Genomic DNA, 24,669 nt, shown 5'->3' on the forward strand with positions numbered 1-24,669 from the left:
GCTCCCATTTTTTCACCCATCATTACCAGCATAATTTGTTGCACAGTTGAACTTCTCAGTACCAAAAACTGCAACTACAAATTTCTCGAGGGAATGAAATGAAATTAAGTTTTTTTCTTCTTCAGTATATCAGCACAAGCTGTACAGATATCAAGCAGTTTCTTTTTTATTAGTTAGCAAAACTGAACACCTAAATTTATTGAATTTTATGAAAGTGATGAAAATAAAATAAAGAAATAAACAAAATAATTTAGACAATGTTAGAAGTTGAATTTCGGATATGACTCTTTTCATTGTAGAAGTACAGATTTGACCCCATTTCGTTTGAAACAATTTATCTGTTGTAGTCTTAAAGCCCTGTTGATGACAATGCCTGAAGGTGACTGCAGCAGAAAAATTGGGAAGTTGATTGTGTGCAATCTCTGCTTGTTGCCAGACTGCACTGTCCCATGAGTGGAAAATAAAAAAATGGTGCTTATTCCTTTGTATCTAAACTCCTGGCAGTCACCACTTCATGATGGTTGTGCAAGAGCTACCGAAAGGGCACGATGGCAAATATTAATGTGACGTAGCTTCAGAATAGAAAATGTATACTTGGAGATAAATATGAGGGCGGGTTCTCTGGCGCCTTGCTGAGGGTGGGTTCTCTGCGCTGTATGTGTGTACATGTTTTCTGTCTCTGTCCATGTTTTTTCGCGCAGTTTAATCATGAAAGACAAGCACCAACTAGCCCGCCAGAAAATCCTTCTTGCTATAGAAGGCAGCCGACGTTCATCCAAAGTTCAATGTATACTTGGAGATGAAAATGAGGGTGGGTTCTCTGGTGCCTTGCTAGAGAAGGCAGCCGATGTTCATCCAAAGTTCACACTGATGAAGGGGTTAGTGTCTCATATTTTCCACAGAATGTATTTCGTCTGCAGATGAGGCCACCTTTTGATCTTCCTTGGAAAATGAATCTTTTGGTAAAGCTGACTTGGAACAAAAACTGAGCTCCCACACCTCCATGGGCTGCTTGCACTGCATGTTTGAGACCTGTGACATCGATATCTGCTGTTTGGCTGCATTGTAGCTACACACACAGACGTTTTCTAATCCACAAGTCAGCGCTTTACGACATAGGCTTTTGCCATGTGCTGGCAGTTGATTCCGTGGCAAGCTAACTTGTGCGAGGTACTGCTTTTGGGAAATGTCGCCATGTTTAGCTGCCAGTGTAGGTCAACTAGGAATTTGCAGTTTCTGAACGTTTAGGAGGTTTGCAAACCATATATTCAGACTACTCAAACTATTCACTAATTGTTTGAATAATGAATGTGCTGCAAATCTGATCAAATTCTTCCGCGACTTCCTTCAATGGAATTTGGTGCCACTCACTTGAGCGCGTAATATGCAGCGTATTGCATGTTTGCCGTTTCTACGGTTGCTGCCTTTGTTTGGAAGATCATTCTGTTCTGAGTTTACATAACCTTGCTTCAACTACGATTGTGAGCAATTTTTATAAAGTGCGATTTTTTTTTTTTAAGGAAGTGCACCCTTCGGCTTAGCATTGGCAGCAGTGGGTGAATATCAGAATGCCGCTAAAGGTGTGAACTGTCAGGCTATGCAACTAATATTAAGCATTTAATATCTCAAGTGTGAGCTGCCTCTTCCAAGCTTTAAGGAGGCTCTCTTGGGGAAACCAGTGGGGCACTGAGGCGTTGAAGCCCTCATAATGTCAACCTTGTGCTCTGCACATGCTTGACGCTATATTGCAGGGGTCTCAAACATGTGGCCTGTGGAGCTCTGTGGTGCAGCCCGCAAGATCCAAAAATTTCAGCCTTCGTTCTAGAAGGACTTGCCCCTCCCTCTTGAAATTTTCTGGGTGGCAAATAAACTGATTTGATTTGCATCACAAGCCAGTTTTATCGTCAGACTTGTTTTCCAACTCCGCTCAACTAAAAGGCCTCGGCCCCACGTGATACGCATTCTTTGTGAAGGTGAAAAGCGGCATTGGCCCCTTAACCTGTGTGAATGCTGGACAGCTGTTAACTGCCTTCAAGAGCAAGTCGGCGGATAATGTGCTGTCTCTTTCATCTCCAAGTATAATTTTTTTTTTCTCTCTTTTGAGGATAAGTGACTGTCATAACCGTAGTACTCTTTCAATAGCTCTCTCAGTCATCCTGAAGTGGTGCAGCATTTGTACAGTTGAGCGCATGCTACTTTTCTTTCCCTCAAAGAATAAGAGGATGTGCTCTAGTTTTTTTTTATTATTATTATTTTTTTTTTTTCATATTGATGTTTTGCTTAATTTTTTTTCTGCTTCCTGGCACACGAGCGACGAAATTTTCTGTCTGGTCTGTCTACATAGCAATAACTGAGGTATCCCAGTGGGCAGCGGTGGCATAGAGGTATAACATCTGCCTCGCGTGCAAGAGGACCGTGGTTCGAATCCCAGTTCGGTGCAGTTCCCGATCAGATTTAAAAGAAAGAAAATCCACATGTTGATGGAATTTCATAAACCGGTTTGGGATGTGACCTGATGTCGGTGAACAGCTCCGGAAATGCATTCCCTCACCAGAACAGGACTTGGCCACCCTAGTGTAGTAATCGGCCGCCACTTTCTATGAATACTCTAACAAACACCTGGCCCTGATTCCCCAGCGGCTGCGAAGTAACTGACCACGGCAGCAGTCAGACCTGTAGCACACTGGAGGGTGCTAAGAATGTCTGGCTCCTGACAGACTGCCATTGGAAACTGACGCTGGCAAGGTGAAATGCTACAGCCCTAGCTAGTGAAGCTAGTTTAGCAGTGCTGTTCGAGGAACTAGTGGGCATTAAATGGGATAATGTAGGGGTTAGCGAGATTTTTAGAATAAAAAGGTAGTGCAAAAGGACAGGAAGGGACCACCAACACGAACGCTGCTAACTACTAGCCCAGCAACAAGTTTCATTGAATCATAGTCAGCGAGGTTAGGAGGTCAAATGAGGCATATACTGTACAGAAGGGTGGGTATGTACTGTGTTATCGAGGTTTACCAGAGAGACTAGGAGTAGGGTTCCTTGTCAATAAGCATATAGCTGGTAACACAGATGAATTCTATAGCATTAATGAGAGGGGGGCAAGCATCGTAATTAAGCTTAATAAGTGCTATAAACTGAAAGGTGTACAGGCCTATGCTTCTACTTGTAGTCATGATGACCAGGCAGTCGAAAACTTCTAGGAAGATGTAGAGTTGGCAGTGGGGAAAGTAAAGACGCAGTATACTATACTAATGGGCGACTTCAATGCAAAGGTAGGGAAGAAGCAGGCTGGAAACCAGGCAAGGGGAGTTACTAGTTGAGTGTGCAGAGCACACTAACTTAATCATGAACATGTTCTTCAGCAAACGGAACAACCAGAAGAGGAAATGGAAAAGCCCTAATGGAGAGACTAAAAATGAAATTTGCCCCGCCGTGGTGGTGCACTGGTTAGGGCACGCGGCTGCTGTGCCCAAAGATGCAGGATCGAATCCCGGCCACTTTTCGATGGGGGCGAAAAGCAAGGTGCCTGTGTACGACGATGTAAGTGCATGTTAAAGAACCCCAGGTGGTCGAAATTTTGGGAGCCCTCCACTACGGCGTCTCTCACAGCCTGAGTCGCTTTAGGACGTTAAACCCCACAAAGCAGACCGAAAAATGAAATTGACTTCATACTGTGTTCTAACCACGGCATTATGTAGGATGTAAAGGTAATCGGGAAGGTGTAATACAGTGACCACAGGATGGTAAGGACTCGAATTAGTCTAGATTTGAGGAGGAAACAATACAGTTTAGTAGAACGAATTAGCGGTAAGCGGGAGGGCAGAAGTATTCAGGATCCCGCTATCAGGTTTAACCAAGGATGACTACCTTACAGCAACTACAATGTCTGATTGTGGGTGGATAGTAGAGTCCCATACAGTTCCAACAAACCCACAGTCCTTCTTGCGCATCCCTTATACAGGTTGGGTTTCTTTGGGATGTATCATCATCATCATCATCATCAGCCTGATTATACCCACTGCAGGGTGAAGGCCTCTCCCATATTTCTCCACCTAACTCGGTTCTGTGCTAGCTGCATCCACTTGACCCCTGCGAACTTCTTAATCTCATCCGCCCACCTAACTTTCTGCCGCCCCCTGCTACGCTTTCCTTCCCTTGGAATCCAGTTTGTTACCCTCAGCAACCATCGGTTATCCTCTCTTCGCACTACACGTCCTGCCCATGTCCATTTCTTCTTAATTTCTACTAGAATGTCGGCAACTTGAGTTATTTCTCTGACCCACTCTGCACGCTTTCTATTTCTTAATGTTACCCCTACCATTTTTCATTCCATAGCCCTCTGGGTTGTCCTCAACTTAAGTAGAACTCTCTTGGTTAGCCTCCACGTTTCAGCCCCATAGGTGAGTACAGGCAAGATGCAACTGTTGTATACTTTTCTCTTGAGCGATACCGGTAAGCTGCTTGTCATAATCTGCGAGTGCTTGCCAAATGCGCTCCATCCCAATCTTATTCTTCTTGTTATTTCCTTTTCATGGTCCGGATCTGCGGTTACTACCTGTCCTAAGTAGACATACTCGCCTACTACTTCCAGTATTTCGCTACCTAATGTAAACTGCTGTTTTTTCCCGAGGCTGTTGAACATTACCTTAGTCTTCTGCATATTGATTTTCAAGCCTACCTTTCTACTTTTCCGGTCTAGGTCATCAATCATTATTTGCAGTTCATCCCCCGAGTTGCTTAGCAAGGCAATGTCATCAGCAAATCGCAGATTACTGAGGTATTCTCCATCTACCCTTATCCCTAACTGCTCCCATTCCAAGTCTCTGAATACTTCCTCTAAACAAGCTGTGAATAGTACTGGGGAGATTGTCTCCTTGCCTAACACCTTTCTTTATGGGGGTTTTGTTACTTTCTTTATGCAGAACTATGGTTGCTGTGCAGCCACTATATATATCTTTCAGCACTTTCACGTACGGCTCGTCTACCCCCTGATTTCGCAATGCCTGCATCACCGCCGTGGTTTCAACTGAGTCAAATGCTTTTTCGTAATCAATGAATGCTATGTATAAGGGTTGGTTATATTCCGAGCATTTTTCTATCACCTGATTGATGGTATGGATATGATCGATAGTAGAGTACCGTTTCTGAAACCCTGCTTGATCCTTTGCTTGATCGCAGTCTAAGGTTGTCCTGATTCTATTAGCGATTACCTTAGTAAATACCTTATACGTAACAGACAGTAAGCTGATTGGTCTGTAATTTTTAAGGTCCTTAGAGTCCCCTTATGAATGAGGATAATGTTTGCATTCTTCCATGGTTCCGGTACCGTCGATGCCACCAGGCACTGCGTATACAGGGTGGCCAGTTTTTCTAGCACGATATCCCCCCCGTCCTTCAGCAAATCTGTAGTTATCTTATCCTCTCCAGCTGATTTCCCCCTTTTCATAATTTCTAATGCTTTCTTGACCTCGTCCTTCGTCACTGGTGGAACGTCTGACTGTTTTTCCCTACCGCCAATCTCATTACGGTCTTGACTACTTTGGCTACTGTAGAGATCTGTATAGAACTCCTCGGCTACTTTGACTATCTTTTCCATATTAGTGATGACGTTGCCCGCCTTATCCCTTATCGCATACATCTGGTTTTTGCCTATGCCAAATTTCTTCTTTACCGCTTTAAGGCTTCCCCCGTTCTTTACAGCATGCTCAATTTTCTCCATGTTATACTTCCTTATATCGGCTACTTTGCGCTTATTGATTAGCTTTGATATCTCGGCCAATTCGATCCGGTCTGTTGGATTGGAAGCTTTCATACTCTGGCGTTTCTTAATCAAATCTTTCGTCTCCTTAGACAGTTTACCGGTATCCTCTCTAACTATCCTACCGCCTACTTCTACCGCGCACTCAGTAATGATATCTCTGAAATTATTGTTCCTTGCCTCTAGGGTAATGTCGCCATCCTCAGTTAGAGCTGAATACCTATTCTGTAGCGAGATCCTGAACTCTTCTGCCCTTCCCCTCACCGCTAATTCGTTGATGGGTTTCTTTCTTACTAATCTGTTGCATTCCTTCTTCAGATTTAGGCAAATCCGGGACCTCACCATCCTGTGGTCACTGCATCGCACTTTCCCGATTACCTCTAAATCTTGCATAATGGTGGGGGTTGAACACATTATGAAGTCGATTTCATTTTTAGTCTCTCCGTTAGGACCTTTCCATGTCCATTTCCTGTTCTTCCGTTTGCTGAAGAAGGTATTCATGATTCGTAAGTTATTGCGCTCTGCAAACTCAACTAGTAACTCCCCCCTGCTATTCCTAGAACCAATGCCATAGTCACCTACTGCCTTGTCTCCTGCCTGTTTTTTCCCTACCTTGGCATTGAAGTCGCCCATTAGTACAGTATACTGCGTCTTTACTTTTCGCATTGCCGATTCTACATCTTCATAGAAGCTTTCAATGGCCCGGTCATCATAACTACATGTAGGTGCATAGGCCTGTACAGGGCCCTTCAAAATATGTGTGAACACGGCGAAGCGTGCCCGCGCTCCGTGAGCGTCAGCGCATCCGGCGCGGTCGCGCATCGAAACAATGTGGCGCATGCGCACGCTATGTGTGCATGCGAACGCTTCGAATATGTGCGAATATGCGAATATGTGCGAACGCTTCGCCATGTTCGCACATATTTTGCCCTGTACAACCTTCAGTTTATACCGCTTATTAGGCCTAATTACGATGCCTGCAACCCTCTCATTAATGCTATAGAATTCATCTATATTACCCGCTATATACTTATTCACAAGGAAACCTACTCCTAGTTGTCGCCTCTCTGGTAAACCTCGATAACACAGTACATGCCCATCCTTCAGTACAGTATATGCCTCACTAAGCCCTATGACATCCCATTTCATGCCCTCTAGTTCCTCTAACAGCACTGCTAAACTAGCTTCACTAGCTAGGGTTCTAGCATTAAACGTTGCCAGGGTCAGTTTCCAATGGCGGCCTGTCCAGCGGAGCCAGGCTTTCTTAGCACCCCCTGCTGCGTCACAGGTCTGACCGCCGCCGTGGTCAGTTGTTCCACAGCCGCTGGTGACTGAGGGCCGGGTTTTATGGAGCTTATCATAGGAGGTTGGGGCCAATTACTGCACCAGGGTGGCCAACTCCTGTTCTGGTGAGGGAGTGCGTTGCCGGAGGTGTTCACCGGCATCAGGTCGCACCCCAAACCTGTGTATGCAATTCCATCGACACGCGGATTTTTAATTTTTTTTTTCATCCGGTGGAGAATTGCGCGGCACCGGGATTTGAACCCCGGTCCTCTTGCATGCGAGGCAGATGTTCTACCGCTACGCCACCGCTGCACCCTTTGCTTTGGGATGTATGAATCCCACTAAAACCTGTTGGTCCAAGTTAATCCCAGTTGCATTTCCAGTTGTAGATTTTCACCAGCTGCAGTTTTCAATTAATTTCCTTTTTTACAGTTTTCAGGCTGCTCAGATTAGCTTGATGTGTGTGAAGAGCAAGATTATCTCCAATGGGAGCAGGGAAGCATTTAAAACATGCACGTTTATCACTGCTAAAAGTAAAAAATGCATAGGATTTGTTAATTTTTTTGAAAGGTAAATCAGCACTAGCATATGACAAGCAAACTCCAGAGACATCCTCGGGGATGATTCTGCTAAAACCCAGACCCACGAAGTACAGTCGACCTGTCCTCTTTTGTAGTTGAGGTAATGCTGACAGCTAGGGTTGGGACCGCTGATTGTGCCGTTTTGATACAAAAGGAATTTCCTGCGCCATTCTGCACAAAAAACACTATTGATAGAAATTACGCCAGCTTGCGCCAATAAAAGAGGGCAAGCGTGGCATGTCTTTTTCTCTTTTTGCCTAGCATGTGGCAGCTCCCAGAGGTGTCGGAACATTGTTTTTGATAATGATTGCTATTCCATTCGCACTACACTTATTGTATATATTAGATGTAAGTATTAAGAAATTATGGGACGCATCATGTTTCCGAACTCGCGGCTAGTCGTCGCAGATTCCAAACGGTGTTCACTGGGTGTAGCGCATTTTAACTGGCTTATCTTCAGTGGTGTCGACATCTGCGGTAATGCCAATGGTAACGCTAGCTATATGTAAACGCTTTGACATCGAGAGCTGGCACGGCGGCACCAATAGGTAAAATGTGATGCGGCACTACGCTGTAGTGTCGGACCTTTCAGTGACGAAGAGGGGACCCGGAACAGGTCGCTGTACCTGTGGAACACGTCTTGGGAACACCGCGGAACAGACAAAGCATGTACGCATGCGTTTTCCCGCAAAAGCTTTGCAGCGACCACTTACATGTAATCCTACACAACTAAGTTTTTGTAAAACCTTAGTAGTCAATTCGATCATTTGAGCTAGGGGTATGGTTCATGCCATCAAGTCTGGTGATAACAATTGCAAGCATAGGTGGGCTCTCACTGGTTAATTCGCGCAGCAATGCATTCATGGCGATGGCCGTTGTAGTCCTTCCAAATCTGGATTTCATGCAGCTGGTGCACATGCAGTCTGTTAATTGTAAGAATTATGGCAGGTGCGATTGGAGTCCCACCTAGTTCTGAAGAACAGCACAGTAACATAGTTTCGGTTTAACCTCACGCTATCCTGCGGCTGCGATCAGGCATGCGCCGTTTCGAATGCTGCCTAATTGGTGCATCATATTCACTACCGTAAAATTCTGAGAAAGTCCCTATAACTTAATTCGCTAATTTCACATTTCCATGCCATACCATGTCAGCACAGTAAAGATCCCCAGTGGGTTGAAATTATTCTGCAGCGCTCCACTACGGCTACTCTTTCCCTCTTTCCACTTTTACTCTCATCTTCCTCCCTCCCTTCCCTTAAGCGCGAGTCAGGTTTCTACTGAAACAAGTGTGACAGGTACTGTGCCTTTCCCTTCCTGTGAACCAATTAGTATTATTATTACGCCGTACGGGGAAATCTAACCCCCCACCCCTGTGGCACCCTGACAGTACGGACTTACTCGGATGCGTTCATGCCCAAAGTCCTAATTAAGGGTGCCAGAGGGTGTCAACCGCAAACAAGAAATCTGATGTGCGCGCAGATGGCCCCTGAAATAAGGTATATACGATCACTATATTTATAAAAGTCTAAATTTTACTTCTTTATCGCTCCCACTGATTGTACCATCTCTGTCTGTGTCTTATTGCTCTATACAAAATGCATGCGTTCAGCAATTCGCCCTTTCTGTATAATGGATAATGTATAATTTCATTAAATTTAGAAAAAGAAATTCTTAAAGCAGAGCACTGTGGCCTCACATGCAGAATTGAGGACAGTGAGTACAAACTGCAAATTCCTACACTCAGTGGTGAATGCACATGCTGAGTGTACCAAGAACACATGCTTCAGCAATCTAAATTTTTATTGCTCAATCTACCAAAATAAAACCAATCAGCAAATGAACTGGTTGACATTATGGACTTGAGCGCTTTTTGAGGGGTCTTCTGCAAAAGTAAATAGTTGAAGTTAAGGGCCACCCACATGGAGCGAACTTTCTCTGCGAACTTCATGCGGTGCGGCGCAACGCTGACGCACCGTCGCCGTGCCGTAGTACCACATGCAGCGAAAAACTGGCCGTGTCGGCGCCTGAGTGAGAAAACGCACTAGCTGGTCCGCTTCAACAACGCACTCTCCACACTAAATGACATTTCAAGGGCAACACATAAAATGTTTAAAATGGCGCCCGACAGCGCTTGTATACAGCCTCCGAGTACGTCCGACGCCGCAACAACAGCGTACTGCAGGCGCGTCGCTTTGCAGCAGAGCTTGAGCGAGTGTTGTTGAGCGGAACGTCGAAAATGGACCCGCTTCAGGTGTATTATCAGAGTAGGCAAAATCGCAACGCATACAGCGCCTCATGGCGTGACCTTACCAAAGCTGTATTGCCCGCTAGCGTGGACCTAGTCTACGCTAGGCCTATTTTGTTTCGCATCGATGGTACATGAAACGGCGCCATGAAATTCCTTCATGCTGTAGTAAATGGTCTACTCATAAAACTGCCTAACTCCCAGTGCAATTCTCCAATATAAAAGTAATATATGCTTAATTTCGGCGGCACTTTAGTGGAAGAGTCATGCAAGCGGACTGGAGCAGCCGTGCCGCAAAAGCGGCAGCTGGTTGTGAGCAGAAACTTGCTTGCATCGCAGCTGTAGCTTGTATACCAGCCACCTGGTACGGCTCAACGATCCTCAAGGAGGATTCAGTATTAACATTCAGCTTATTATTTACGGGAACAACAAAATTTAGCACACTTTCTTCAAGTTTTTCGTATCATCGGCGCGCACGACTCGGAGCTGTGGCCGGCGTAGAGCGGCAACAAGTGCTGCCATCGCACGGTGGTCGCGGGCAGCACTGGTCGCGGGCCGCAATATTCGATAATATCTGGCTCGGCTTGTTCGGCTGCGAACGGCCGCCGGGCGGCTGTTCGTAAGTTTGCCCATGTGGCAAACTCGCTCCGTGTGGGTCGGCCTTTACAGGCATGCATGTAATTCACTGGTGTAAACACATCGACACCATCAACCAAGAAGGTCCTGCATGAAGAGTAAATTTTTCATAACTTTCATATATATAGAAAATCATGATGCGTGCTACAGGCATTGGCTGATGAGCTAAATACAATGACATTGTAAACTCCAGGATCTGCTTTTTCCAAGGTCTTTAGTTCCAATTGCCTGCAAAGAAAAAAGCTCGAAATAACAAAGCAAGTCAAAGGCAGTTGAGCTATGTGCCTGGCTCACTGTAAACTCAAAGAACTACATTTTGTGGGGTTTTCATGAAAACTTCATTCAACCTACACATACATACGCACAAAGAAAGCATCAAAACAAGGTGATGCCACTAGCATCTATTCGAAATTAATGGACCTACCATGAATGCGATTGAAACCTTTCAGCTAGTAGGCCATGCATAAACAAAATTCACTCCTAGCTTGCACCTATAGTGAAATTATTCTAGTTCACTATACTTGCATCACAAAACGAGGTCAAGGCAATGGCTTCGTAAGCTGCGGCACTAACTTACCGTTAACTTCAAAAACTGCGTTTTCTAGTGCCATTGAAGGGGGGAACACGGCTCTTCGCGGCCGAAAATGTCTAAAAATCATATTTTCGATTTCATTTTCATGGTCCTGAGGCGTTTCCGTAACTATCTGCAAATTTTGGTTGAAAAGTACCGCCTATTTCGCACGTTACAGCTGTTAAGCGGGGATCCAGGCACTGGTAGCGAGCAGGACCGGAGCGGGAGTGGCCTAGCTTGCAGTCAGCTGGTCCGCAAAATCACTTTCTCTTTCTCGGCGATCTGCCCACCTAATCGGAACTTCTTCTTTACAATCTGGCCCCCGCAGAAAAGAGGAGCCATCCTGGCAACTCAAGGAGACGAAAGGAATGCGGGATCGTAGTAAGGCTTCAAACGGTCGACGTGAACAATCTCACGCCCACGGCGGCGAAGGTCGGTGGAAGCGGCTAGCGGTTCAACTAGGTAATTGACGGGAGAAGTCTGTTGGAGCACTAGATAGGGTCCGTGGTACTTGGAAATAAACTTGCTGGTCAGACCGGCTGGTGTCGATGGGACCCAGAGCCACAGGTGAGCACCGGGAGAAAATTGGTGGACCTTGAAACCTGGCTGCTGTTGCTGTGCGCTTGTTTCTGGGCTTGCTCGTCCGAAGTGAGTGAGAGCCAGTTTGCGACATTCTTCAGCGTGCCTGGCAGCTGCTGAAAGCGATGTATACTCTGAGATATCAGGACGGTAGGGAAGGATGGTGTCGAGTGGAGACGAAGGTTCACGGCTGTACAGCAGAAAAAATGGCGAGAATCCGGTAGTTGCTTGAACGGCGGTGTTGTAGGCGTAGGTTATAAATGGGAGAATCTTGTCCCAATCGGAGTGATCGGAGGCGATGTACATGGACATCATGTCACCTAGTGTGCGATTGAAGCTCTCTGTCAGTCCGTTGGTTTGAGGGTGGTACGCGCTGGCTGTCCGGTGGATGGTTTGACATTCGCGTAGGAGCGCTTTGACAACCTCGGATAGGAAAGATTTGCCTCGATCACTTAGAAGTTCACGGGGGGCCCCGTGCCGCAGAATGAAATTATGAAGAGGAAAGGACGCGATAGTGGGTCCGGTGGCATCCTGAAGTGCTGCTGTCTCCGCATAGCGAGTGAGGTGATCGACGGCCACGATTATCCAACGATTTCCTGCAGGTGTGTACGGCAGAGGTCCATACAAATCGATGCCAACACGATCGAATGGTCGGTATGGGCACGGAAGGTGCTGTAGTGGAGCCGGCTGATGGAGAGGAGGCGGCTTGCGAACGCACATACTTAGTGACGAAGGTATACATACCGCGCCAGTAAAAGCGCTGTCGCAACCGTTCATAATTCTTAAATACACCCACATGGCCACACTGCGGATCGTTATGGTAAGACGCGCAGATATCACTTCGGAGGTGGCGAGGTACGACGAGCAGCCAGACCATCTGGCATATAGTTGCGTCGATAGAGAAGACTGTCACGAAGGGCGAAATGCTGCGCTTGACGACGAAGGGCGTGAGGAGCCGGTGAAAGTGACGAGTTCGTAAGAAGATCGATTAGTGATGTAAGCCACGGATCCTTGCGCTGTTCTGATGGCATGTCGTCGATGGACAAGGAAGACAAGGTGGAGCTGGAGGCAGGGAACAACTGAGCGTCAGGCGACACTGGCGAACGAGATAAAGTGTCTGCGTCGGAGTGCTTACGCCCTGTACGGTAGATGACTCGGGTACCATACTCTTGTAGTCTAAGCGACCAGTGGGCGAGACGGCCGGTGGGGTCTTTTAGTGAAGACAACCAACATAAAGCGTGGTGGTCCGTAACATCAAATGCGCGCCCATACAAGTATGGCCGAAATTTCTGAAGCGCCCAAACAATTGCCAAGCATTCCTTTTCTGTCATCGAGTAGTTGGTCTCGGCCTTAGCGTTCGACTTGCGTATGCCACAACATATTCATCAACACCGGGTTTTCGTTGGGCAAGAACAGCGCCGAGGCCGGCGTCGCTGGCATCGGGGTGCACTTCGGTAGGAGCAGCCAGATCAAAATGGCGCAATACGGGGGGTGAGGTAAGTATCGCGCGCAATTTCATAAAAGCAGTATCGCAAGCCGGCGACCAGGCAGAAAGATCTTTGTGGGCGCTGAGAAGTCGCGTCAGAGGAGCAATGATGGTCGCAAAGTTCCGAACGAAACGCCTAAAATAGGAGCATAAGCCTATGAAGCTGCGCAGTTGCTTGATAGATGTTGGCTTCGGGAACTCAGCGACAGCGCGGAGTTTAGATGGATCAGGAAGGATGCCATCCTTGGACACTGAATGCCCTAAAATAGTAAGTTGGCGAGCGGCGAAATGGCACGTTTTCAGATTGAGCTGCAGACCAGCGTTGCTAAGACATTGCAAGACAGTTTCAAGGTGAGTTAGGTGGGTCGCGAAGTCGGGTGAAAATACGACGATGTCATCCAAGTAGCAGAGGCATGTGTGCCACTTCAAACCCCGGAGAATATTGTCCATCATGCGTTCAAAGGTGACGGGCGCTTTACATAAGCCAAACAGCATGACGTTGAACTCATAGAGCCCGTCGGGAGTGACAAAAGCTGTCTTGGGGCGATCGTTCTTCAGCCATTGGAACTTGCCAGTAGCCAGATCGTAAATCGATTGAAGATAAAAATTCCGCTCCATGCAAAGTGTCCAGCGCGTCGTCTATGCGTGGCAGCGGATAGACGTCCTTTCGTGTGATCGCATTAAGTCGGCGGTAGTCCACACAGAATCGAATAGACCCGTCTTGACTAAAACGACCGGGGACGCCCAAGGGTTACTGGAAGGCTGAATAACACCTCTACGGAGAATCTCATCGACTTGCTCATCAATAATGCGGCGCTCTGAGGCTGATACACTATAAGGACGTTGGCGTAACGGGGCGTGCGTACCAGTATAGATGTGGTGGGCAACAGTTGATGTCCGACCTAAGGATGGCTGCTGGGTGTCAAAGGAAGTTCGGAATCTATTCAGCAAGTCGAAGAGCTTGGCGTGTTGATCTGGAGCGAGAGCACTGTCGATGGCTTTGTCAAAGGCAGCAAGAGGCGATGGAAGAGACGAGGAACGAGGTGGGCTAAGGGCACTTATGCTGTTGGAGATTGTGTCGGCACAGGCAGAGAGAAGCGGCGGGACTGTAACAAAATTTCCTGATCGAACAGGGTCGGCATGCCCAATGCACTCGCCACATTGCAATGTGAGTGGATAGAACGAATCATTAGTAATGGCTAGTTCGGTGCGGCCGCTTCGGACACTAAGGATGGCGAAGGGTAGGAGAAGACAGCGTCGTGAGACGAAAAGGGAAGATGGGGTGAAGAGCACTGTACAGTCATGAAGAGAGGCACAATAGCGGCAGATAAAGGCGGGATATCAGTAGCATCCTCAACGTGGCATTTGGCTTCCCCAAGAACGTTAACGGTGGTCGGTGCGGTGCACAGCGGAGAAAGCTCTACTTCGGCACGAGCGCAATTAATTACAGCGCGATTGCGACACAAGAAGTCCCACCCTAAAATAATGTCATGAGAGCAGTCACGAAGAACAATAAAACTGATGACGTAGAGAACGTCCTGAATAGTGACTCGAGCCGTGCAGGCACCGAGCGGTTTGATGTGCTCAGCAGTGGCGGTGCGCAAAGAAAGCCCAGAATACGGCAGAACAACCTTTTGTAACAAGCGGCACAGTCTAACGTCAATAACCGACACAGCAGCACCAGTATCTACAAGTGCAAGAGTACAAACATTTTCAATGGTAACTTCGATTAAATTGTTCGGGGGCGAAGCAGGACTTCCACTGTTCGACGAAAGCGCAGTTCTTGCCTGCGGAACTGCGTCTAGTGGTTTTCCGGCATTGGCGAGGTAGAACGGCGGTGCATCGGTGACTGAGAGGTTGAGCGGTTGTCATGCGGGAAGTGGTCAAAGTGGGACGAGGGCTGAGGGGGCGCACGGAGATGGGACGGCGGTTGCACGTAGTTGACCGGGCTCTGATCGAAAGCGTACGGTGCCGGGCAACGGCGGCACAGGCGTGCAACATGGCCAGGGAGACCACATGCAAAGCAAATCGGCCGATTGTCAGATGTGCGCCAAGGGCGTAGAATAGGTGGCGCACGACGCTGAGTGAAAAATGCCCGCTGAGGTGAACCGTGCGATGGAAAAGGCGTAGGAGGGGGTGGTCTTGCGGCAACCTCAGCATAAGACAGTGGACTGGGTCCGGGCGTCGGCATGAATGAGCGGAGCTGTGAGTGGAGCGGCATGAAGAGGTGGTTGTCGAGGGGGCGGAAGTGCTTCGGCAACTTGTTCCTGAATAACCTGGCGTATGTTCGAAGCGAGGTGTGAGCTGGATTGCGGAACGTTTGAAATTAATGATAATTGCCGGGCAACTTCCCGTACGAAGTCTGATTTCTTGGATAAGTGCAGAGCTGACAGTGCCATCAGACAGCCGCGATCGTGCCTTCAGGTTGTCGAGGGACGATGCGTTGGCGACGAAGTTCGTCGTAGCTTTGACACATTGTGACATCACTTACAGTGCGGGGCTCTTTGGCCATGAGAATGTTGAATACGCCTTCATGGATGCCCATCATGATGTGGCGAATCTTCTGAGCTTCAGTCATCGATGCATTTACACGATGGCACAAATCTAAAACGTCTTCGATGTAGCTTGTGAAGGTTTCGCCTGTCTGCTGCACCCGCTCGCGTAAATGGTGTTCGGCGCGAAGCTTGCGGACCGCAGGGCGACCGAAGACATCCGCAAAGCGAGATTTGAACGAGGCCCAAGTTGGAATGTCAGCCTCGTGATTTGTGAACCACAACTTTGCGACTTGTGTGAGGTAGAATATCACGTTGTTAAAGGGACACTAAAGAGAGAAAGGAAGTGGGTTTGCATCGATAGAATGCCAGTTCCTGATTACAAAAAGACCACTCTTACTGAAAACAGAGCTGTTATAAGGTAGTAAAGAAGAATAACAGAAATACAGGTATCGCCGCCACAGCCAAACGGCCGAGGCTCGCAACTACAAATCACGTGACGCGCTAGGGATCCCGGAGGCTGACAAATGCGAATTACGTTGAATGTTTGAATGCGGTAGTACGTTTTTTCTCAAACATGATAAAACGCTTTTATCATACGTAAACGACGGCGAAAAGACAACGTAAACATTGCAAGGCAAATACAAAAATATACTGGAGGCGCCACAAGCGCCCACTTCAGTTTTGGTTATGTTTCGGCTCGGGCATTTCGTGCGCACTCGGATAGTTTGTTTGAACCTGCAGCGCCTGAATTACGAGCTTGGAGCAGCAGATGCGCCTTGATGGTTCCCATTTGAGCATTCGGAGGCACGAGCGAGCGAAATCCGCTACCGCCGACACACTCCTTCGTTCACACTTCTGCGCCAACATATCGCCGCCGTTGCCGCTTCGACTGCGACCTGACCGCTTGACTGCAGCTACGTACGCCACGAAAAGCAAACATATGCTAAGTACCGAAAGAAAAACGCATTATCATTCAATTGTTCACTAAATCATGGCACATCTGAACAACATATACTGCGTCAACAAGACCTTCAACGTGCTATTTGCAGGCGTCGTAAACAAAGGGGCATACTTGCCTCTCATACCAAGGAGAGCGTCGATATATTGCGCTCGTCGCCCGGCGAAAAAAAGGGCCTCGGGTAAAAAGTAAAAACTGAAAATAACGAAGCACCAGAAATACATTACAAAAGATTAAAAAAAATCGATTTGCAAAAAAAAAAAAAAAAACGCCATAAGCTAGGTGAGACTCGAACTCGCTACTGCTTGTTCCATAACGTTCGGCACTAGCCGCACTAACCGCTTGGCTACGCCGCGCCACAGGAAGTTGCAAATATTTCTACTTTTTATGTCATGGCCCCATTTACAATAAAGTGTTTCTGCTGCCGGTCTAAAAATTACAACTTCTTGATCATCGGCGCATGCTGCCTGCTCTCACGTCTTGCAACTAATGTTCTGGATGCCTATGCGCACTATATTGTGCACTGGATCCATTTTAACATGTGGAATTTCACAGCGCTGGCAACTGTAGTGGCGCCGGCACTTCGGTCATGTTCTGCTACCGTGGACGTAATTTTCGCTGAACACGGAGCTGTAGCACAAACCTTGAAGGAAAAAAGTGCGACGAAGCTTCAAAACTGACAAGCGCAGCAGCGAGGACACTATTTTGCTGGTAACCAAATCTTATTTGTATGTAAACATGTCAGGAAGCGTTGCGATGACCGAGGGCTCGGTTTGTTTATACACAGTGCAAGAAGGAGCGCAAAAGCTTGAGAAACATATAAAGTATTGTGCATTACAAGCCCTCTATGTTGTTTTTTTTCTTCCTTTATGGGCCCATCGCTCGGTAAATTACTCTCTTCATCGTTTTATTTATTCCGGCTGAGGCCGTCATTGCGAGTACGCTGTTGCCAAGTTGGCCCTTGAGGGATGCGACGCCGCGGGCCGCGCCGGCTCGCTAGCTATCACGGAGTCTCCGCTTACGTCATAGTGTGCGTCACTCAACTCCAACTACGTAGTTGGAGGCCACAGTTTGAATTCGACCGGCGGGAACAAGAAAAAACCTCAACTTTTTATCGCAATATCTCAGCAATTATTCGGTTTTTTTGCTGCCGGATATGCGGCGACAGTGTCACCAAATGTAGTTTATTAGATTTTCATACCATCTTTGGCTGTCTTTAGTGTCCCTTTAAGCTTCAAGATGTCATCCCACTTATTGTGGGTGCTTACACGTTCATGCTACGAAAGCCAGTCCTCCATGTCCTGATCGTCGGTACCGCTGAAGACCGGCGGGTCCCGCTGGCGAAGCACCCCGGAGCATGGAATAGAAGGGAGCCGAGGTAGCGGGGCCGGTGGTGTTAGTGCTGGAGTCAGTCATTCAGGTAGGAATTCGGTGGCTGCGGAGCTCCAGGGCAAGGAAATGGAAGAGAAATCCCGCGACCTCCACCATGTATTAAGCGGGGATCCAGGCACTGGTAGCGAGCAGGACCGGAGCGGGGGTGGCCTAGCTTGCAGTCAGCTGGTTCGCAAAATCACTTCCTCTTTCTCGGCGATCTGCCCACCTAATCGGAACTTCTTTTTTACACAGCATTCAAAAGTTGCGAATCTGAACGCTTGATCCTTTAAAATGAGGTCAAATACGCGGTCCACCGGCATCATTTTAGTCTCGTTCGAAAGAGCATGACTCAGGCTATTCCCATGTCACGATTGGCGTCCGTGAGTGGACAACCGAAGCGGGAAACAAAGGGACAAAATTGTACGAAACTCGCTGCTCTGAAGGCACCTGACCCACCTGGCCACCTTTGGTTGGCTGCCGGCGTCGATTGCTTGTGACCTAGCGCCATTTTGAAAAAGTCGCGCAGTTAGGTCTAGCTGGTTTAGTGGCGTTCCGTCGCCACGGCGTAAAACGTGGAAAATTTAGCTTCGAGCGTCATACCAGCCTAAAAAGCGAATGTAATGATAAGAGGCGCGCCGGTGACGGGGCATCCTGTTATGCGTAATCAGTGACGAAGCGCCGTGATGGCCCGATGACTGCGAGCATCGTAATCAAGATGATGCAGATGAAAAAGTGATACCTAAGCATTTTTTGTCGCCGCGGCAGATCGAGCACCCGGAAAAGCTAGTGACGCGGCGGTCGCGAAATTGCGTCACGCGAGGCATGCAGAATCGCAAACCTTGTCGAGATAAGTTTCCTTCTGAGTTGCAGGGGCAATTATCTCTACTGAAAATGGTGCATTCACACCAAAATCCAGTCATCTCATTTTATCCAGTTGAGCCTTGATAATTAAAAAATATGGCAAAAACGTTTTTCGCCGATTTCTCAAAATTGAATTTTGGTCAGGGTCACTGTTCTGGAAGAGCGACATATAGGCTTCTATAGCAGTTATTGCTATAATTCATTTCTTGCCAGAAAGACGAAGTGATACGTACGCTGCTTTTTAACCACTGTCTGTTTGCCAAAATTATAAAAATAAATTATTTATTCTAGTCACCAAAATGAGCTTTTTCTTTGGCAAGTTTGGCAAGCCATAACTTTCTTCCAAATCATCCTAGAATGCTCCCTTATGTTTTATTGCAGTCCTTTGTGATTCTAGATCATTAAAGATCGAAATCTCAGGATCTAATGTTTACTAACCATGCTTCGTCCAAAAGGGCCATTTTTTTAAATTTTATATAATACTGCCTAAATTAGGTAAAAAACAGTTTCCAGTTTTGGAATGAGTGAGAAAATGCACAAATTCTACAAATCTGGTGCAAATCCACCCATAAATAATAAAAGGAGTGTCCCCCCTGAAGACAAGAAAACTTCACTCTAATGTGCATGCACAGAAAACCTTCAAGTCAGCTGAGGCCACTGATTTGAAAACACTGTGGTGCAAATCTACAACACAAAAAAAGGATTCAACACATACGCACGACCAACTTTTTATTGAAAGAGAAGGGGCATATTTATACCTCTCGCCCACACTTGCCCAACGCTTAATCGCTTCAACCCTGCGATTGAGAGCGTTGGTTTCTTTTTAGTGTCTGTCAACCTACCCTGTGTGGTGCTGGTGTGATGGCTTTTATTGTTAGTTACCTTTGTTTTGTTTTTGCTGTGTTTTTGTTTTGCCTTTGTTTTAGATTTTCATTGCTGTTGCTTTGAATACTTGACACTGCTTTTGCTACGATTGACTTGACTTCGTGATTGCTATGATTTGTTTGGTTTATTTCTTGATATTTGTAACCATTGTTATATTTTAGTCATGTGTGTTTAGTGATGCCATTTTATGCTTACTGTTACCCACAGGGCGGAGAGCGATTAAGCGTTGGACTCATGCAAGGTCGAGGGGTATAAATTTAATTTGCCCCTTTTCTTCCAATAAACAGTCGGCAGTTGTGCACATGTGGTGTCATATTCTTTTTTGTTGTATCATCTTTGCGCTGTAGTATTTTCAAGTCCTGAACCAATTAACTCGCCCCACAGGCTGTCATTCTAGAAGCCACTGATATCTATTCAAAATGCATTGGCTTATCGTGAACGCAATCGGAAGCATCTACCCTGGTGGCCCTGCATGAAAAATGTTCCACAGGTTGCACAGATTAAAAAAATGAATTGAATTAGGGCTGAGGATTAGGAGATGAACTACTTGCCACCACAATGAATGCGTAAATGGGATGAATGCTTGCCTCTGGAGCATCAGGTCCAGTGCTCACCGTTTGTCGGAGGCCAAGGGCCCATGAACACGCCCGACGACTTGAAAGGGGGTGCTGTCTTCGCTCAAGTGGTCATAAGGTCGCTTTGTCGTGTGGTCGGCCGGTAGAGGTTTGAGCTGTTCCTGGTCGTCGTTTACTGTGGTTAGGGCTGGGGAGAGCGGCTGGTCGAGACTGAGCAAGAAGGGCTAAGGTGGAGCTGTGCGGTGATCTCCACGGGCTTTTGGCCGACGATCCCGGAGTACGGTTGGCAGGACGAGATGGGGATGAACCACACCTCCACCAAGATGCTGTGTGGGGGCATATTACAAGCGATGAAACACTGCGACACAACAAAAACAGAATGTGATGATGACGATTAAATATGCTTTATGGCCAGCGGGCTGGCACGAGCACTCTGCCCCACACCACAGCCTACTTTGTCGTCTCTGTAATAATATTAATTAGAGTACAATGACTACACTGCTGAGTATAATGATAGAATAGTGCATTTTTTCAGGTCTGATCAAAAAGTTAGGCCTGAAAATCAATATGTAGAAGACTAAGGTAATGTTCAACAGCCTCAGGAAGGAACAGCAGTTTACAATAGGTAGCGAAGCACTGGAAGTGGTAGGCAAGTATGTCTACTTGGGACAGGTAGTAACCGCAGATCCGAACCATAAAAGGGAGAATAAGATCGGGATGGAGTGCATTTGTCAAGCACTCGGATTATTACTAACAGCTTACCGGTATTGCTCAAGAGGAAAGTATACAACAGTTGCATCTTGCCTGTACTCACCTATGGGGCTGAGACATGGAGGCTAAGGAAAAGGGTACTACTTAAGTTGAGGACGAGAGGGCTATGGAATGAAAATGGTAGATGTAACGTTCAGAGATAGGAAGCGTGCAGAGTGGGTCAGAGAAATAACTCGAGTTAATGACATTCTAGTGGAAATCAAGAAGAAATGGGCATGAGTAATGCATGTAGTATGAAAAGAGGATAATCAAGAATTTGGGAGAGGCCTTCCCCTTGCAGTAGGTATAGTACGGCTGATGGTCATGATGATGATAGTACAGTGCATTCTTCCAGGCTCATCTGCAGTTGTGTCTCAACACAACCACTGAATTTAATCTAAGGCTTTATTGTACTCTTATTTGTTCATGTAAATATTTTCATATTTATGCGCAGAATGAAAGATCAGTCGGTGGATCTTTCATGAGCCCTTGCGGCACTGAACAGACTCTGGTGCGACGTCATGTACCACATGATGGGCATATGATAAATAATAAAAGAAAGTTAACATACCACCGCAAGCACGATTTAAAGCCATGGTGAAGTGTGTGGGCAAGCTTCCCTGGCTGCTGCATATAGGCAACTAAGATATACCAAGTGGGTCCTTACGCTGTGCATTGCTGTCTTAACTACTGTTCGTGCGCAAGTAGGTCCTGAAGCAAAAGCAGGATCACGCAAGCTGAAATTTTGGCGTGTGGCCACATCTGCTTGAGCAGCTGTGCCACGTGGACTTTTCAGGCTGGTCTGTGTTGCTACTGTGGGAAAGAGCGGACTTATCTGCACTCCTGGCCTAGATCTGGAGCCTTCATCCACTTAGCACATTTGGGTGGCAAGGTGCCTATGCTCTGCTGTTAAGCTTAGGTCTACCAATTCTTTTTTTACTACTGCTGTCCAGCTCGTTATTTATTGAGTTTTGGGCCTATAGTAACTAGCCAATTTTGATTGCTGGGAATACCATCGCAGTCAGTGAAACTGGGCAGCCGGAGGCAGTTTGAGTGGGAGTGACATACACATGCTGGTGTGCTGCAGTGCAACAGGTGCTCAGAGGCAGAGATGGTGCTCTTCTGGCCGCTCAGTTTCGTTTTCGCCCGAGTGCAGCCCTGGCTTTCCTCGCGCTGCAGTGGCAACGAGAAGGGCATTATGAAATTGGGAAAGCTGATGTGGAATTTACTTATGGTGGCCTTCAAACATCTGAACAGATAAACGTTCTGTCAGTAGTAGTTAGAAGCTTTTTATTATTAAGCTGTTACTAACCACAATCACTGCTAGTCTTCCCTCGTACCATAAGTGACTGGAATCCTTTACCTATGACCGCAGTAAGTACCATAGATTCCATTGCAAGAATAGAAGGTTAACCTTATCAGTGTTATCGGCTTTGTTTTGAATCGCTTTCAGTGCTTTTTGGATTTTGTTCGTATTGTATTGCCCCCCATGAAAGGTCTTATGTGCCTGTAGTATTCTGTACAATAGGTAAATTAACCAGCCTGCCAGTAACATCCCTTAGCTGTATTTCATGGCACACCATTACTGCCAATGCAATGCAGAGGAAAATGCTCTTTTAGCTCACAATGACTGTTTTAAAATATTGGTTTGGTTTTGGGTTCAACGTCCCAAAGTGACAAGGCTATGAGTTATGCGGTAGTGGAGGGCTTCATAGATTTCACCACCTGGGTTTCTTTAACCCTTTCTCTACGACGAAAATGAACAAAAATTGTCTCAAATATACCGGGAGTTTTTTTCAGTTCAGTTCATAAAAAACATTTCTGAACAAAACAGTGCCATTCTTTCAACTGCAAGGGGTTTCTTTACTTCAAAAATTGCAAGAGAAATACTGCCTAAAGTTGGCTTCACTGAATAGCACACGTCTTACGTCAGTTATGTCAGATTTCTTAAAAAAAATGCTCAAACCAAGCCACTACATCGTCAGTGTCTGGCAGTGCATCGGTTATTCTAGGTGTTTGAGTAAACTGAAAACGCGATGGGGCAGCAGGTGGATTTGCAACCTCGACGGAGAACCACTCACGGGCAATCGCAAGGCCCTCTGTTCCGTCTGCAGAATCGTCGTCAAAGTCCTAGATGAGAACACGTCACTTTCTGTTCCCGAGCACAGTTATAGAGAGCTGTAGTCTGATGAGGAGTCGTCAAAATACTTTCTTTTACGCCCACTGTCATTTCCTTGCGGCATAGAGGCAGCCATGTTTCACGCACGGGTCGCTGAGGCGGGAAGAAAACCAGAGACAAATGGCACAACATGGACATATATTGCCATCTGATGTCAGAAATTGCAACTAGAAGCAGTAGGACGAATATAGTCATTGGTTCACTGTATGAGAAATTTCCGTTCATTATGGATACAATCGTCATTGGTAATATTAGTACAAAATCTCATGACGACTATACTCGTCATCGGTAGAGAAAGGGTTAACATTCTCTGACATTGCACAGCACACGGGTGCCTTGCTTTTCACCTCCCATCAAAAAGCAGCCACCGCGGCCGGGATTTGATCTCACATCCTTGGGCACAATAGTGAAGTGCCTTAACCACTTCACCACTGACGATGGTTATTTTTAAATATTGCTGACAATATGACAGTGGCACATGCGCTTCGTCAGCCATATATAAAATTTCATTTGGAAGAAGTCTGTTTACGACTAAAATGCATGGGTGTCACTGGTGTTCTAATATTGCACTTGCCCCAATTGTTATTTGCTTTCCTTTGCAGATATGGCCTCATACAATGCTGTCGTGGAGTCAGTTCACAACTCTAAGGACTATTACCCGACCATGGCTTCATCGTGAAGTATTTGATCGGAGGAAAATCATTGTTAAATGACTGCGTGCTTTCATGTGATGCCTCTACTTAAAATTATCCCTTTGTGACTTATGGAGGCATTCATCGAGCCCTCACACCCTCCTGTTATTTTTTTCTAGTGCTTTGCTGTGACATCTAAGTGAATCATATGTATCAAGGCATATGGGCATTATGGCTGTGTAAAGGGCTCAATAAAGATTTTGTACATTTGCATCAAATTGTATCATTAAACTCTAGTCCTTCCTGTCCTTGGTAGGTTTCTTAAACAGACCAGATTGCTTCTGCTCTGCCTTGCTCACTTCCGCAGGTGTGGAAGCACTGTGCCATTTATGTTCAAGCAACAGCGCAAGAAGACAAAGACGAGAGCAAGAAGGTACAAAACGACGGCGCTGACGGTTTTCTGCTGTCTTTTTCCCGCCTCGGCGCCGTCGCTTTGTACCTTCTTGATCTCGTCTTTGCCATCTTGCGCTGTTACTTGAACGTGAAGGATCACCAACTAGCCCAAACCTCCGTTCTTATACAGCGCTGCGCTAATTGCTCCAAACTGCTTTCCCTGCTGCATCCTGCTCAAAATGCAATATTCCTCTAAAACTGCTCCAAATTAGCTGCCTTGATGATCTGCCATCAAATTTAGCACAACACTGGAACAATGTCACAGCACCATGGCCAGATATGTATCTTGCACTGGGCTTAATACAAATATTTTTTAAGGAAGGAAGCATGGAGCATAATGAATATTTGTTCGCAAGTAAATTTGGTATGA

At 46.5% G+C, this 24,669-nt stretch overlaps 1 protein-coding gene across 2 annotated transcripts in view; it reads left to right on the forward strand.

Moving 5' to 3' along the window:
• LOC146201313 (replication protein A 14 kDa subunit-like) overlaps positions 1-24,137 on the forward strand; it is a 37,805-nt gene extending 13,668 nt beyond the window's left edge. The window contains exon 4 of one of the 2 annotated variants that reach the window (XM_084595759.1): positions 1,752-1,884. In XM_084595759.1, coding sequence (XP_084451885.1) covers positions 1,752-1,825 — 74 coding nt within the window. In that variant the 3' untranslated portion in view covers positions 1,826-1,884. Of the gene's footprint in view, positions 1-1,751; positions 1,885-23,816 lie in introns of those variants that run through there. The other variant, XM_084595758.1, reaches the window with a different exon arrangement.
• The last annotated feature ends 532 nt before the right edge of the window (positions 24,138-24,669 follow it).

Source organism: Amblyomma maculatum, chromosome 2, assembly GCF_055883805.1.
Source record: "Amblyomma maculatum isolate TAMU_Amacu chromosome 2, ASM5588380v1, whole genome shotgun sequence".
Classification (NCBI taxonomy): domain Eukaryota; kingdom Metazoa; phylum Arthropoda; class Arachnida; order Ixodida; family Ixodidae; genus Amblyomma; species Amblyomma maculatum.